The sequence below is a fragment of the Stegodyphus dumicola genome, chromosome X2 (genome assembly GCF_044657685.1).
Source record: "Stegodyphus dumicola isolate Sdum_Otavi_A_Nest chromosome X2, ASM4465768v1".
Classification (NCBI taxonomy): Eukaryota; Metazoa; Arthropoda; class Arachnida; order Araneae; family Eresidae; genus Stegodyphus; species Stegodyphus dumicola.
In genome coordinates this window covers 98,551,292-98,569,393 of record NC_140781.1, presented here as the reverse complement: position 1 = coordinate 98,569,393, position 18,102 = coordinate 98,551,292, and the positions used below count along the sequence as shown (strand labels likewise).

The following is an 18,102-nucleotide window of genomic DNA, read 5'->3' as shown; positions in this document are numbered from 1 at the left end:
ATTTCATTCAGTTTACTTCTAAGATGTATTTCTTCAGGATATATTGTGATTTCCAACGATATTTTAGGTTTATTTAGTCCTAAATTTTTTTAATTTAAGACTAACATGCTATTTGGATCAATTTTGTGCGTAAAGCCTGTAACATACTAAGAAAATTTAGGCGTAATTTTTATTCATGGAAAATAAGCTTGCAAAAGTTTTATTTTTTAACACACTAGGTTTTATTTTATAACAACAGATGCTAAAATAATTTCAAATTATTGAGAATCTCCGAAGTATTTTCTTGTACATTAGAGGATGGGGGAATTTTGAGATTCATAAACAAAACTAAAAATTAATCAAATTTTTCTGAGTAGAAATTTTTCAAAATTTGGCTTTGTATTGGAGGACTGGTCTAAAGTTTCGATATTTTCTTTACATTGCATATGCATCATTTCACAATTTTTTAATACGAATACAGTTTTGTGAATTAATCGTGCAATTAAATTCTTAAAAACATTAATACCAAACAAGAAATTATTGTGCAGCACGTAGTTAAAGAAGCTTTATGCTATGAAAACTGAGTACAAATCTTAACTAGGGAAGATAAATATATTTCGATACATGACAGGTGAAAAGCGAGATTTTGTAATAAAATAAAACTATTGAAATTCCAGAGCATACCGTTATTTATTTTCTTAGCTATAAGCTACTTCACTAGTAATGTGGACCATCATTTTCGTTGATATCTGCTTGAAACCGTAACAAACCGTACAGAACTAAAGTAAAAGTGGGACAAACCCTGATATGTTTCCGAAACTCATATATAAAAGTAATAAGTTAAAAAAAAATTGCCTTAAATGAAAAGTTTTCAATTAAAGTAAAATTTGCAATCCACATCTGGTGGGAAAACAAATCTGTGAATACAAGTTTTAAAAACTCACCTATATTTATCATGAAACTACTGATGAAATGTAGTAAATGAAGTACCTAACTAATTCTTGAAGAGTTTCTCAGCATGATGATAGTCATAATACTCAAAGTGTAACAGTTCAAATTATTTTGTACTTTTCGGATTGCTTTTAAACTGCAAATTTAGAAGGGAAATATTTTCAAAATTTAGCAACTCAGAAACAATTACCTTCCCTCTATATATACAAAGAACTCTAAATTCTTCCAGAAAATCAACAAAAATTAAACGTCTTTATTTTAAAGCCATTATCAACGCGCACTTGCAATGCGCCCGTCAAGACAACCATGACGGTATGATCAAGGTATCGCCGAAAAATTACAAAAAATGCATTCTTTTTTTAATAAACGCTTTTGTTGGATAGCAAACAAATGAATCATATTATAGTGTTAAATTAAAAATGTTTAAAGATTTTTCAGGGCAAGATTTAAAAAAAACTTGAAGGCTTGAATTCAAGGGTTTCGAGAATTCAGATAGTCCTTCATCCATAAATGAATACTATGTATGATGCTGCCATCTACTGGTTATTGTCCATATTAATTGTGATGGTCCTTTGTCTCTCTAACATTCATAAATAATTGTACTTTTTAATATTGTGATTTAAAAAACACTTCAGTTAGATGTTAAATTTCTAAAAAATCTCGAAGTTTAAACATGTAATTTTTTTCACAGCATTTTTATTTATTTATATATTTATTTTTGATGCCGAATCATCATCTCGAAAAAATCAGTTACCCAGGGGTTCTCAACCGGTGGTACGTAAGAGAAAAATAGGTGGTACACAAAGAAGCAAAGTATGTTTAACTATTAAATTCAAAAATTAAAACCTCAATTTCCTGATTGAGTTTTTTCTCGTAAATTTCTGCGACCTGAGTTTACTCAAGGGTGGTGGTGGTAGTAGTACTTTATAGTGGTGGTACTAAAGGTTTTCAATTTTTGTTTAGGTGGTACGCGTTACTCAAAAGATTGAGAACCGCTGAGTTATACGAAACTTTCAATCTCGAAAAATCTGAATCTTCATTAAAAAAGAGGGAAATATTATTGAAGTTTAAAATTTTCCTTGCATATTGTTGAGAAATACGTCAACTAAAACTTTCTAATGAATTTGCAACATATAGGTATTTTAGGGCTAATTTTCTGTAAAATACATTTGATTTATAGGAAACAGGCTAAATGAATCACGGTAATTTTTTTTAACACTTTAAACAGTTTGTCGGCAAGCGAAAATCTATACCTAGAAAGAATTTCTCGATTACTTCAGTAACAAAATATTGCCATACTGGTGATTATTTTGATATGTGCGATGAATGTACTATTAAAACCCATAGAGCAGGATCTAAAACTGTGTTAGAAGAAAAGCAATTTTTAAAGTTCGTGCTAGATTCTTAAAAATTCTGAATACCTCTAAAAATTCGTTCGCCATAAGAAGCGTTCGATGTTACTGTCAGTAAGTGCATGGAAAGCACTTAATCGCAGGGAGCGACAAAATTTTTGAATTTAAGAAGGAACCGGGAGACGGAAGCTCGAAGTCGCAGGTTTATGCGCCGAGCCAGCAGAAAGGTCTAACGCCGGGCCCTGCTTTGAGCGCTGTGTTTTTTTACGGGCAATTCGTTTTCGAAAATGACTTTCTTCGTGAATGCTAAATCAGCTCTCATTCCCACGGTTTAAACGCTACCCACGATTTAAAACCACGAAAAATATACTCACTTATTCCTTTCATTCATTGGGACGAACAACGGGAGTTTAATATTATCTACTCGCCCAGGAGGAGGAATTAAAAATATTTAATACTTATATTCCATTAGATACAGTCAAATTCGCATTTAACGATTTGACCATGATCGGCAATAAAATTCGCTAAACTGAGATTATGAATTAAGAGGCTAAAACAGACACGTAAATATAAAATGAAGCCGCAAAATCCCTGTTATGAACATGAAGATAATCTGTTACATAAGCAATGAAAACTATTTTATATGCTAAGTAAAACGATGGAGCTAAGTCTACTTCGGGCATTCATTTCTTTTACATTTCTTAGGGGGTAGGGGCAGAAATGTTAGAAATTGTTAGTTTCAAGGATTTGGCTGCCAGAATTCCTTTATGAATTTTTTTATAAACATTAAATATTCTATTTCAAATTTTGTACTTTATTAGGTACTTCTGCCCCTCTTCCCCGAGTCTGTAGGCTAGATAAAGTTCCAGTGAGCGGGATTTATGTTGTCTCCACTACATATTTAAAATAAAACCCAATGCTTCCTCCATCACCATCTTACTGTATCACGAAATTCTAGAAATTAACACTAATAGTTATACTACGTGAGACCTATTAGGTCCGTGAACTTTCATTTCATTCATTGACAATATAATCTCCTTTACGATATGGAAATTTCCCATGAGAGAGAATAAATGTCATTGGATTGTATTTTGTTAAAAGAATCCAAGTTTGTTGAGGAAAAATAACTCTTCTGTCTTGGTATTTGGAGAACTCCTGCCTGCAGGTATGTAAATTTTTTTGTGACAGTTTTTTTTCAATCAGTATAAAATACCCTTTATACTTATTAATTCTCAGTTTTGTTCGGAACACAAACTAAATTGTTAAATCTAAAAATTAGTCGGATAACGTTCATTAAATCGCTATTCGACTGATTATCCTCCTTATCATAAAACCTGGCATTTCACGAGGCGCACAATTTTATGATTCATTCGGCATTAAAAATAATGTTTTGCCATAATACAGAAACAATGTTTCGTATTTAGAAGCAGCATGAGCTGAAGCATCTTATTTCTTAAAATTAATCGTCGTTTCATAATTTCTGTCTTAGCTATAGAAAAAAGAATACTTAGTTGCAGATATGTTTATTTGCATTAGGTTTTTAAACCAGTTTTCCGTAGCATCGCAAGTTTTGGGGTTTTTTTTAGTTCTTTGTTTATTCCTCGGAACAAAAAATTCTCGAGAACATTAAATTTCTTCAGGTTAACTTTTGATAATGGAGGTGGAATATATTAGGCGCCGATATATTCCACCTCCATTATCAAAAGATACCAAATTACTCCATTACCAAATGATAACATTAAACGACGAGGAAAAAATATCCTTCAAAATAGCAATTTAATTTAGCTAATATAAGTTCAACTAGAAAAATTAGAAGTAATTTCCCAATATTTTAAATAGGAAAAATGCAAAAATTCATTCATGAACTGTTCATAACTGTTGGAAATTATCTGATTGATGCTAGGATGATACTTAACATTCGGAGGGCATCCTTCATTGAAGAGAGCACTCCAATGTAAAATTAAAAATTACGCAAAAAAGCAATCTAGTTTACCACAGATGTTCTCGGACAATTCCCCTTCCCCCCAGGAGCAGAAAGGAAAAAAAGTTCTGCAAAAGTGTTTTTGCTCCTGAAGAAGAGGACCTGTATCTGATCACCCTCAAAATCGATAGAGTTATTCAAAATCTACATACTAAGGCAGCTTTTTTTTGCCTAATTTTAAATGGTTGACTAAAATCGAAACCAAACTGTTTGGCGGCTTAATCTCTTACTATGCAACATTTCTCTGTCATTTTGCTATTTTTATAATCTATTTTGACTTATTTGGTGACTTTATCCCTTACCTGGCGTACTTACTTCGGTTAAAAAAATATGCTGTAATACGTTGATAATATTAACCGAATGTTTTGTCCCAATTCGCGATGTATTTTCCATGTTTGCGTATACAAACGGGCGGGACCTCGCCAATTCGATAACGATATCCGAATGATAACTACTTTAACCATGATAAAATTAAGTGGCATCTCCCATTAACTTTATATTAGTTAAATGACAGAAAATGCTAGTTGACAAATCTAAAACAGCGTCACAAACAGAAACTGCTTTTCACTCATATTGTGATTGATAGGAATGGAAGGGGAGAAATTATGGTAGCTGTTCTTTTAAATCTCCCGTTGAGTAAAATATCAGCAATTTAAAATATCAGCAAGTTCATCAGCAATTTCCATTCATTCTTAATAAAGCAGAATACGTTATTCGTTTCTATAATAGCTATATATTTTAAAATAAAGACTGGTGAAGATTTTTTTAACATGCACAGCTTCTTTCACCATTTCGGTATCCTGAGCATTACTCTTGTTAACAGCACTTCGCTCAATATTCATGGTAAGAGGAATATATGTTTATATTCTTAATCTATTACAAGAAAATAAGAATAGATAATTTCTTGAATATCAAATTTTATCAATCATTTTACTTTTTTTACTATCACAGGAACTCTTCAATTTTGAAACAACTTTATTCAGTTTGAGCCAATATTTTAGTAATATTCAATATTTTAATATCTCAAAAAGAGATAAACTTTACATTTGCGAAGCCCTAGTATTTATTTCAGTTTATTTTGTGAAAAAAAAATAAGCTTCGAAGCAGACCCTATTTCCTCATTTTATGTTCAGGAAGTACACTGAAGTGACAAAAGTCATGGGATACCTCCTAATATTTTGTCGGTCCTCCTTTTGCCCGGCGAAGTGCAGCAACTCGACGTGGCATGGACTCAACAAGTCGTTGGAAGTCTCCTGCAGGAATATTGAGCCATGCTGCCTCTATAGACGTCCATAATTGTAAAAGTGTTGACGGTGAAGCGTTTTGGGCACGAACTGACCTCTCGATGATGTCCCATAAATGTTCGATGGGATTCATGTCGGGCGATCTACGTGGCCAGATCATTCGCTGGAATTGTCCAGAATGTTCTTCAAACCAATCGCGAACAATTGTGGCCCGGTGACATGACGCATTGTCTTCCATAAAAATCCCATCATTGTTTGAGTACGTGAAGTCCATGAATGGCTGTAAGTGATCTCCAAGTAGCTGAAGGTATCCATTTCCAGTCAATGATCGGTTCAGTTGCACCAGAGGACCGAGTCCATGCCATGTAAAAACAGCCCAGACCATTATGGAACCACCACCAGCTTGAATAGTGCCTTGTTGACAACTTGGGTCCATGGCTTCGTGGGTTCTGCGCCACACTCGAACCCTACCATCAGCTCTTACCAACTGAAATCGTGACTCATCTGACCAAGCCATGGTTTTCCATTCGTTTAGGAACCAACCGATATGCTCACGAGCCCACGAGAGTCGCTGCAGGCGATGTCGTGCTGTCAGTAAAGGCACTCGAGTCGGTCTTCTGCTGGCATAGCCCAAGGAAGACAAATTTCGCCGCACTGTCCTACCGGACACGTCCCTCGTACGTCCCACATTGATTTCTGCGGTTATTTGACTCAGTGTTGCTTGTCTGTGAACATTGACAACTCTACGCAGACGTCGCTGGTCTCGGTCGTCAAGTGCAGGTGGTCGGCGACTGCGCTGTCCATGGTGGGATGTTATGCCTGAAATTAGATACTCTCGGCACACTCTTGACACTGTGGATCTCGGAATGTTGAATTCCCTAACGATATCCGAAATGGAATGACCCATGCGTCTAGCTCCAACTACCATTCCGCGTTCAAAGTCTGTTAATTCTCGTCGTGAGGCCATAATCACGTCAAAGCCTCTTCACATGAATAACTTGAATACAAATGAAAGCCCTGCCAAAGCACTTCGCATTTATATATTTTCTACGCAATACTACTGCCATCTGTATATTTGCATATTGCTATCCCATGACTTTTGTCACATCAGTGTATAATCAACTAAGAAAGCTGTAGGAAAGTCTGTCTGTTATATTTCTATAATCAATTTGTGCTGTTAATATTAAATATGGCTTGTACAGGTATGGCAGCTAGAAAGAAGAAGGAAATGTCGTATTTATTAAAGAAAGAAATTGTATAGCTGAGAAATTTTCTCTCAAAAACAACCCATGAAAGAGGTTCTTAGCAATTAGGCTCCTAGTAAATTTGTCTTTTTAATACAGTTAAAGCATTGAGTATTTTCTGATATTCTGTACATGTCCTCTGACATCTCTTTTAACTGCATTTACTAATTTGTAAATATAAGCTATTATTTTTTGTCCTGTTCTGTGTCTTCTAATCACGTGTGCGCAACCTGAGTGCAGCAAATGTTAATTAGCAAGAGATATAAATAGTGCTCTTTAACTATAACTCGTAATTGCCTGATTTAATGGCAGTAAATGGAATTAAACCTGTGAATTCTTCCTCTCGCAGCATTTGCTATCAAATAAGAAGTTTTCAAGGGATAGGTTGTAATTAATGAACTTAACGAATGTTCTCTGATGATCAAGCCGCATATTAACATTTTTGTTAGAGGTGAAACGCTAGGCTTTTGCTAAAGCATTGTTAATAAGGTCCTCATAACTGTGCCAGACCCACCAACGGCTAAGCGGTAAAATCTCTGAACACTGGTAGTTCGATCAGAGGTTCGAATCCCGCGAACGGGCTGGCTGTATGGGCGTTTTCATGGTTTTCCTCATGTGTAACGTGTATACGAGCAGTTTTCCTTACAAATTCATTCATGAAGGCATCCCTCCCCTTAAACAGATAGCTACCTCGTATGCTTTGCCGAAATCAAATAAACCAAACCTTATAACTATGCCAATATCGGGTGAAATTAGCGATTCTATGGTAGTGAGCTGAGTTGAAGAAACTAAATCATTTTTACAACTAGTAAGTTCATTATACATTAACAGAACTTAGTTATACATATTAATGATTGAAAACTATGTGATATGATTAAAAAAGAATGCTTAGTTTCATTTATTTAAAACGTCAAGATCTTATTTTGAGCATTATAGTCCAAGCAAAAATTAAAAAGTGAGAAGAAGTTTTTATGTCATTTAAATAGTTATACACACATTTTTTTACTAAATAAAATTGCTATAATCGGGAAATTAAAGTCTGTTCAGAATTAGTTAAATTATTGAAGAAGTTTATGAATGTTTGTTTGTTTACGTGATTACGGCAAAGCATCGAGGGCTATCTGCCTACAGGGGGAATGCTTTCGTGGAGTACTTTCTAAGGGAAACTGGCTCGTATACACGTCATACATGGGGAAAACCACGCAAACGCCCATACAGCCAGCCCGTTCACGGAATTCGAAAGTCGGACCGAACTACCAGTGTTCAGCATTTTACCGCTCCACCGCTGGTGGCTTGAGTTTATGAATAAAAGCCATGAATAGAAACAAAAATGTTTTAAAACTTTACTAATACATTAAATGTCTAAGCAATCCTTTCCTAAGCATCCTACATAACAAGAATTTGACATCTGTAGTATTCTACGAATATTAAATTTTAAACATCTATAATAAGATGTTTCCAGTGTATTAAGTAGAACCTGAAAGTTAAAAACACCTTTTCTTTCCAATATTCTGAAAAAAAAAAAAAAAAAAAAGAAAAAAGAAAAAAAAAAAAGAAAAAAGAAAAAAAAAAACTTGCATTGCAAGTTATTAGGATAACCAAGGAAGGCATTAGGATAACCATTAGAATAATCAACACTATTTTGGTTATTACTGAATTGAAATTCTATGAAGATTTCTTTATAGGTTTAAGTGAGATAAATTGTTATATACATACCACTTGCGCTTGCATGAACTGGAAAGCATCTGGAGATGGTCCTTTATCTCCTCCAATGCCTTGCTGTGTTGCCAGACCTTGAAACCAAGCACTCAGCTGAAGAAAAAATAAGTGGCTTGAATTATATTCAATAAAATGAAAACCGAAGTTTTGATTTGAATTAACTATCTATTATCAATACCAAGCATTATACTTTATACAGCTTTTATTTTACATTATTTATTTATCCTTTCATTTGGACTTGTCCTGTCTCTAAGAAATACGCAAGTATTTCGCAAATTATAGGAATTTTGACTAATCTTTGACGTTTCACTTCTCTATTATAGAAAACTTTATTTACTGATTTCTCATTTCTGCAAATTTAAGAAACTTTGCTTTATTAGCTACCTTCTCATTGCCGCAATTTTAGGAAGTTTTGTTTTATTTGATGGTTTCCCATTGCTTCGGTTTTAGGAAGCTTTGTTTTATTTGCTGAATTCTCACAACTGAAGTTTTTATAACAAGTTGTCATAGTTGCTGAATTATAGCTGCTGCAGTTTTAAAAATTGTTCTATTGTTATTTGTAATTTTGATGCTGTTCTATTATCAGGACCGGATTCAGAAATATCATATATATATATATATATATATATACATATATGCATATATGCATATATATATATATATATATATGCATATATGTATGCATATATATATATATATATATATATATATGCATATATGTATGTGTGTGTATACATATACACATATAGGCACATACATTTCTGAATTCGGTCCCGATAACAGAACAGTAACGCAATTTGTTGCCTAAAGTGCTAAGAAATGCTTTGAATTCTAGAATGAAAGCTAGAACGGTTCAATGAAACAAACTGATTTATTTACTGAATTTTAACCATGTCAGTTTAAGAAAATGCTGTTTTATTTGCGAATATAATTTTTTGATTAAAGTAATATGAAATTCTTAGGGTTTTTTTTAATTCAAAAGGGAAGCAAGGGCAGTTTAAAACCATGCAGTTACTTTTCATTTTGATAGATATTCCTAGACATTGTTCTTGAATACAGTACTAGCAAAAAATGTTAATTTGCAGTAATCAGAATTTATTCGAATATTAAGACTATGATAAAATTAAAAACTGTATCAACACTTACATCACCAGGTGGACCAGGGGGACCAGGTCTTCCAGGAACTCCATGAGAACCAGATTCACCAGGTTCTCCCTATGACAAAAATTATCAAGTAAGTTTAAAAATAAGATATAGTTCAGATGTTTATATTTTAATTGAAGATTTGATACTAAACACCACAAATAATATACTATATTTATATTGACTTTTGAATACCACACGCATACTGAGAACTGAAAATAAACCATATGTAACTGGTTTTTGATACTAAAACTCAAATTTTATTAATTAAGCATAAAAATTCGAAGTTATATATGTAAGGTCGTTGCTGATCTCTACGATCGGGAGACATTTTACCACTCTAAAAAATCTCAATAATCCTTAGCAACAGATCAAATATTCATTTTTTGCTATATCTTTAAGAAAAATCAACTATGGTATTTTTCCGTTTCGCCGGCGCAAATCTCACCAAGCAGACTTTATTGGCGACAACATACAGTATGCACATAAAAAACGTTAACAAATGTTAGTTATAAGAGTTTGTTATTTTAAAACGAACATCTTAATATCGTTTAAAATTCTGTAAAAAGGCAATAAATCAACAAAAGAATTAATTTAAGAATTTACTATGCTTTCACGGTTCAACATCCTGATTCGCCGGTTCATATCACGTGATCCCAAGTGATCTCATCTCACGTAAACTACGCTACAAAAATATAATTTTCTCAGTAATTATCTACATTAATTTCAAGTTAAATCTCAATTTGGAATACAAGTTTAAATGGAAGAATTATTTCAATTCGTACGAATAGCTTACTCAGAAATTATGTAAAACCGCAGTGCTTTACTTCGCTAGTGCATTCTCAATTAGAATTGATGACCCTTGACTTTGCCTCTTCTACATTTTCGCCTTTGAGTGAGCAGTGTGATTGTATCCTAATTGGTTTAATTACCGCGAATGGCCTTAGGGCATAAAATTGAACTATCTGGTAAAAATTCTATGTAATTGTATGCCAGTATTGAAAGAAACAATCAATCAGATTAGAAATGGCTGCTGCTTGTTTTGAAAATGAGGCGTAAAAAGGTTACCAGCCAGGATATTACGTTTGGTATTAGTTGTACATTCCGTTTGGCAATAGCGACTTTATCGCCTGCGCCGGCAAAACGGAAAAGTACCTCAACGGTAAATTATTACTATTATGAAATATTTTATCTACATTAATATGCCTTTTCATTTCAGCAAAGTACATAGAAAGACGCAAAAAGATATTAAAAAAGCGTACATGTCTGTATCTTTAAAAATAGGATAGTAAGAAATGTGATTTCTTCCTGATAGATATTTACTTAGATAATAACAGAGACTTTCAGTAAGTGAAGAATTATACGTACTCTTTCGCCAGGGTATCCAGGAGTTCCGGGTTCTCCAGGTTCACCCTATGGTAAAAAAAAGTAAAGTCCTTTATAAAAGCATTTCCTATGGGACTAATAAAAAGTTAATTATTGTAATTCATTTCGAAATATAATCATTTATAGTTTCCTTCGTCAATTCATGCATTAAAACGTCATACAGTCTAGCGTGATCAGAATTAGTAAAAAGTAGGATAAAAGAGATAATAATCCAGATTCTCAAAGATAAAAGTATGAATGTTTGCGAAAATGTTGCCTACTTTAAAACAGAAAATAAAAAAGCATGAACGTTGTCTTTACTACAGGTAATATATTCCACAGTATACGCAAGATGTTACAACTGTTGGATCGTGATGTATTATCGAAAATTTCATATATTAGTAATTTAAACGTTTAAATAAAGTAGGAGATATTATCATTACAAATCTGCTTGTATTAATGGCAAAGTTTAGTAAAATGTTGTCACAACAGTGAATTTTTGAAAATATCAAAAGCTTTGAAATCTATTCAATCTTAATCTGGTTCTGAGATTGAATCATCTGGCTTTGTTCTCGTGTTAAAGTGCAGCTGCGTTCGAATACTTAACCGTGCCGACCAATGTCCGACCGCTGAAATCGCTGAACACTGGTAGTTCCGACCTGGGTTCGGGCTAGCTGCGTGGGTGTTTCGGTGGTTTTCCTTATGTGTAACAGGGATACGAACCAGTTTTCCTTAGGCAGACAGCCCTAACAAACTTTGCCATTACTATAGAGTTTGGCTTATTTTAGCAGCATAAGCTAGTATCAACATCCTAACGGACGTTAAGCGAATTATCGCTATATCTGAACTTAACTAGAAAGTCTTAAGGTTTTAAAACAAACCCTTTTTTTTAACTCGGAACTGGAAATTAAATGCACGTCTCGTGCTTACAATTCAGCCAACCATATGTGGCGATGTAAAGTAAATTCAGCCAACCACATGTGGCGATGTAAAGTAAATTCAGCCAACCACATGTGGCGTTGTAAAGTAAATTAAGTTCAAACTTAAAATTAAGCTCGTAGTCAGACTACACAATTCAATTTAACGCGAAGTTGGCTCATAGATCTAACTGGCGTAAGTATTTTAATATCGGCGCTATAATGCAAAGCCGAAGAATGGATCTTATCTCACCTAGCAAAAACCTAGTAACGTAGTTTCAAGAGTCAGAACATGTTATGAATTAAACTTACAAAACCTTCCTTGTCTGATTCTACCTCATTTACATTCTGCGAGAGAAACGGAAAAGAAAAATATCAGTAAAGATCCAAAACATTAAATAACTGGTTGGTGCATTGTTGCTGTTCATAAACAGCCTTCATGAAACTTTCAGTTCACTGTAATATCACTAAGAGATATAAGTAATTTATGTAACTAAGATATATTACCTAATTTGAATCACGAGTGCTTTTGAATACTTTTGAACTTGCAATATAGATTTTTACGATGGCAGATAATAAATCTGTCACCGGAATATCTAATAATCATATAAGGTGTTGATTAATTTTTTCCTTCTGTTTTACCAGACATTACTTTTAATAGCGTCAGAACAAGAAGTATCTGAATTTATTGTTATCCGCAGTATCTGTCTTCACTTATATTTTATTAAAATTAAGTGTTTACTACTTCAGAAGTCTTTCTTTGAATGAAAATGAAAACTTAACATTATGTATAAAACATGAAATTGTTAATTAGTGTTCAGACATCCTCACATTCCTTTTACTTAAGATAGTCCCTGTTTTTTGATTAAAAGATAACGCTTCTTAGCGCTTTAAAATTTCGAATGAGTTATTGTGGAATCTCTTTAAAGTAAGCTTGATGAAAGACATACGACACTTAATTTGGTGTTAATTTTAAATTCATACTTATGAGGAACATATCAAGGCTGAAATACTAACCAATAATGTTTAACAATCTACTTTTGCAATCTATATTGCCAATATTTTTAAGATTATTTCTAAAAGTGAAAGGATCTAATTTAAAGTGTTTTCCATAGAAGAGTGTCTTGTTCCGCTCTGGCAGAGTGAAATGCCTATCTAAGAAATAGTATGTTGTTCTGAATATTGTGTAGCACCATTTATATGTTTCGTATTTACTCGATTTTTATATGTATATGTGAAAGAAAGAAATTGGAGAATGTCGACTTTCACCGGAGAATGTCAACATTCACCAAATACGTTGGTGAAAGATCGAATATTGTAATTACACTCTTGTACATTCAGACCCTCACCGATGTATGTCGACAATCACAGATATGCTCTGGTGTAGGTAAAAAAGAGAGGTCATAAAGTGTCATAATAGTTTAAGTGGTTGCAATGAATAAGATTTGAATCACATAATTTAGTGAGTTTTTTATTACTATTATTTTATTTTCTCATATAGAAGGTACTGTATAATTAAGTTTTTAACTTCTAATATTTTCTTTTCTCATTTTGAATGTACTATGTGTTTTAAATTCTTATGTTCTTAAGTTCTTATTTTAAGTCTCAAATGCGTTTTTTCGCGACTGAATTACGGAGAAGAAAATATAATATTCCTATATGTTCAACATTCACCATTAGTACATGGTGAATGTCGACATTTACCGGTGTAAGTCAGAAATAAGAGTATTTGGAAAATATCTCGGACATACACCAAGCAACTAGGTGAATATTGACATTCACTAGTGAAAGTCGACATTCTCCAGATTTCGATGTTTCACCGTAACATATGTACCATTTCGTCTACGTCCAATACGATTCTAGTCAAGTTAAAAGTTTCTTTTTACCAATGGTGGGCTCTAGCCGTTTATAGACGTTGGTCACTACTAAGGCCGGAAGTGGTGGTCCCTTTACTATAGAGGCACCAAACTGGTGAGCTACCGTTGCTTCCTATGAAGGCACAGACAATTTATATCCATGCCTTCTCCGGGATTCGAACTCGGGCCCTTCGGTATGGCAGTTACAGTCACTGACCACATTTCCGTTTGAGCGGCTTCACGTTAAGAGTAAAATATTTCATTTGCGCAACATTTGGTTATACATCATCTCTCCGCCGATTCACTTATCAGCATTTCTTTTCGGGATTTCACGTAATTTTTCTGAATATCATTTCTTTCGGTTACATTTGAACCGAGAGAAAAAACAAAGACATGGATAGAAAAGTACTGGTGTTGAAATCCGTTTGGGGCATTGGGTGTGAGGGGGGTTGCGTGGGGTGACAGAATAGGCAACGCATTCTGCTCACCAGAATAATTTGCTGACTGGAGATTTGCGTCACATGATTTTAAATACGATTTAACTCTTTCATTGCTACGGGCGCGTATATGCGTCCATCAAAAACCATCGGTGCAGCCTATGGGCGCTTATGTGCGTCCGGAGCAGGCCATTGGTGTAGACCAGGGACGGGGAAATTACGGCCCGCCGGAAGGTTCTATCCAGCTCGCGGATAGAATTTTAATTTTCCGGTCCGAGGCAAATTAAAATAAATACATATTTATACATTATATATCCGTCTTCTTTTCTACTTTGTTGAAATATTATTTTTTTCTTCCTTTTTCCAAAGAACTGATAATCTTTGTACTTTCTCTATTTTTGTTCTACAAAATATAAATTGACGGAAATAGCAAGCACAGACAGCTTTCAATCGGTAAAGTGTTAAAAGCGAAAGTTCTTTGTTAGTTATAGTTGTAGATTGGCGCCAACAAGCGTTATTTGTTTCTCGGGGAGCAAACATATAGGATTCCAATATAGGTGAATTAGACCTTTAAGAAAAAACTTAACCTTAACTTAAAACAAAACAAACATCTTAATCTTAACTAATAAGCTTAATTTTAACTTAAAACTTAATCTGTTTGCTGGGCAGCTAGCTAAGAACGACTTGTAACATTTCCCGAGGTTAAAGTCAATACCCTCAGTAAATGAAGAGAACGTTAAGAATCATGAAGATGGCTTGAAAAAGACTGCATTTTAAGGTCGAACGAAGATTTAAAGATTTCAGTGCCATTCAAACAGAATTGGATATTTTTACCATGCCTTTCAACGCAAATTGTGAACCAGTGAGGTCAGATTTGCAGCTTGAATTAATTGACAGTCATCTTAAGCAGTTGTTTCTAAATAAGCCTAAGTTAGAGTTTTTCAAATCATTATCGAAATTAAGTTTCCCAAATTTAATATCTCACGCCCAGAAAAGCAGTACTATGTTTACTTCATCTTATATATGTGAAGAAGTGTTTTTAACTATGAACATTAGAAAGAATTATTTCAGAAGTAAACTGACAGACGAGCATTTAGCCTCGTTCCTTAGAATCAGCACATCTCACTTTGAACCTCAATGTAAGGAACTTATAAAAATGAAATCGCAATTTCATTCATCTCATTAACTTATTTAAATTGTAAGATTTGTATATTGTTTTTACAATTTTAGAAAAATTTTTCTTGGCCCGCCAAACTTTTTTTTTTTTTTTTTCGATTTTTGGCCAGCGACCGAAAACGTTTGCCCATCCCTAGTGTAGACTATGGACAAGTGGACTATGGACAAGACTATGGACAAGACTATGGACAAGGACATTCAACAAGTGCGCAAATGCGCACTTGTTGAATGCTTTGGCCGTTTACTGCTTTCTCATGTGTATATTCGATCAATTTTTGAATATAAATCGGAAATAATTAAATTGCTAAGACTTAAGGATTTCTTAGTTAAAAGCTGTTAGTTAGTTATACAGAAAATGTAGGTGAAAAAAAAGCCTTTTTTCAGGATAAAGCAGTAGAAAAGGGAAAAAGCAATAATCTATGAAACACAGCAGTTAAGTATATACCTAAATTTTAAAACACTTTTACGTAGTTTGAAAAATTTTAGAACAAAAATTTGATTATTGACGCATACATCTTTATCTTTCAAAATTTCTGCTAAAATTTCAAACATTCAGGCCAATTAATTTTAAATATTTATTATTTTTGCAAAATCTGTAGAGACATTTGGTTATTTCGAAGCAAAAGGCATGAAAAATGATCAGTGCCCTCGCCGGGCCTCGGACATCTCTAATACACGCTGAGCGTGCTGACCATTTCACCACGAAGGCATGCTAAGAAAGGGGAAGAAATACCTTACGGGTCCTTAAGATGCTTATCAAGAAAAGTGCTTTAAAAGTTTATCATTTTATTACACAATATCACAATTTTAAAACAATGTTTTTATATCGTATACTTTTTCGATATATATTGCAACAGCACGTAAATAGTTATAATATTCTGATCATCATATTTATAATTTGCCTTTTAACATCACAAGTACGGTAACATCTTATAAAAACTGCAGTTTATTTTGAACTCACTTTCGCATTAATCCATAGTTAAGTAGTAACTGACTACTCATACTCATATACGCTTCAGTTGATTTATAATGTGGCAGAATGATTACTTGAAATAGCTTCCTTTCTAATTACGAAGTAACTGTCCTTGAAGATTTCATGATAAAAAATTAATTCTATTAAAAATAGAGTATTTTAATTCAATCATTAATAGCTACATCTTTCTTGCATGAGAGGGTAAAAGAAGCTGCTAACTGAGGTAAAACTACACCTCTATTCTGAACCAATACTCCTTACATAAAAACAAACCTATTACATGTAAGAATTCATTACACAGGTTATTTATAACAACCACTCATAATTTCAAATTACCTTTACAATTTTTATTTTAGAATTGTATTATTTTTTGTATATTATTTATATATATACAATATCACTATAATTATTCAGTTTCGTTACTCATTAATTTTAATCCTTAATATATTTCATATGCATTAAATTAGTAATATGCAGAACTATTCGTATCTTTTATCTAACCTTTTCCGTAGCAAATCAGATTGATTTCTTTCATAAATGATATTTATAGATGAAATTATCTTTTAATTTCAATATTAATGTCAAGAAGAATTTTCATATGATTCTTAGCGGCCGAGCGGTCTAGTCGCTGAACACTGGTAGTTCGGTCCGAGGTTCGAATCCCGCGAACGGGCTGGCTGCATGGGCGTTTTGGTGGTTTATACCATGTGTAACGTGTATACGAGCCAGTTTCCCTTAGAAAGTCCTCCATGAAGGCATCCCTTCCCTTAGGCAGATAGCCCTCGAGGCTTTGCCATAATCACACACACACATATGATTCTTATATAGCGCACAAATCGCGTGTAATTACATAACGGCAAAAGTAAAACTGAAGTTATCCAATCATAATAAAATCGAAACTTTTAAGTAACTCACTGTATTAAATCGATACCCTGTCCCTTTATGGGAAATTAAAATAACTTCATCATTCTTAATCTAGACATAAGTAGCATCTAGACATCTGTGCTGCTCTAAGCTTTGCCCTTGTTCTACTTGCATGTTCTCCTGCTTTTCCTTTTTCCTAGTTATGACCTTTGTATATAGAAGAGTGTATATCATTACTGAATAATGGATGTCAGTTTAACTATATATATTTTCTTCAAAAACTCGATGCAAAGAATAAAGAGCTATGTCAACTGGCCATTTTTATTATATTTCATTTTGTATAGCCATCTGTCTTCAATGTCAGACCCAAAATTTCATCCAATAAAAGCCACCAGGGTTTGTGAACTTGTACGGTATCTACATTCCTTTTTCGTCTGGTAATCATGCACAGTGGAACGTTCGTTCGTGATTGCTGAACAGAGCGTGTACCTATCGAAGTGCTTGTAGTACTCTATTACGTTATTCTGCGGATTAAATTCATTAAATTCAGTTGATTTATTTAAAATACTAAGAACATCCGGTTGTAGAGTCATTAGGATTCTTTTAGAGGCAGAAAAGATGAAAAATATGCAACCGCCCTCGCCGGGAATCGAACCACGGACCTCTGGAATACCGGCCCAGCATGCTACCGTTACACCACGAAGGCACGCTAGGGAAGTGGGAGAAACACCTTATACGGTTATTAAAAGAATCATCTGCAGCATCACCAAATTTTTATCAGAATGAGAAATGACAGGGTACAACCGGTACCGTTCAGTAAATAAGATTTTAATGCCATCTTTAAACTTTCCAAATTACTTATTGAATTAAAAACATTTATGAGGACACTCAATATATATTG

At 33.7% G+C, this 18,102-nt stretch overlaps 1 protein-coding gene across 1 annotated transcript in view; it reads right to left on the bottom strand.

Moving 5' to 3' along the window:
* The window catches only part of LOC118186185 (uncharacterized), a 131,573-nt gene that overhangs the window by 70,918 nt on the left and 42,553 nt on the right, over window positions 1-18,102 (bottom strand). The window contains exons 5-7 of the mRNA XM_035356249.2: window positions 10,982-11,026; window positions 9,617-9,685; window positions 8,468-8,563 (exon numbers count right to left, since the gene is read on the bottom strand). Of these exons, the coding sequence (XP_035212140.1) occupies window positions 8,468-8,563; window positions 9,617-9,685; window positions 10,982-11,026 (210 nt within the window). The remainder of the gene's footprint in view (window positions 1-8,467; window positions 8,564-9,616; window positions 9,686-10,981; window positions 11,027-18,102) is intronic.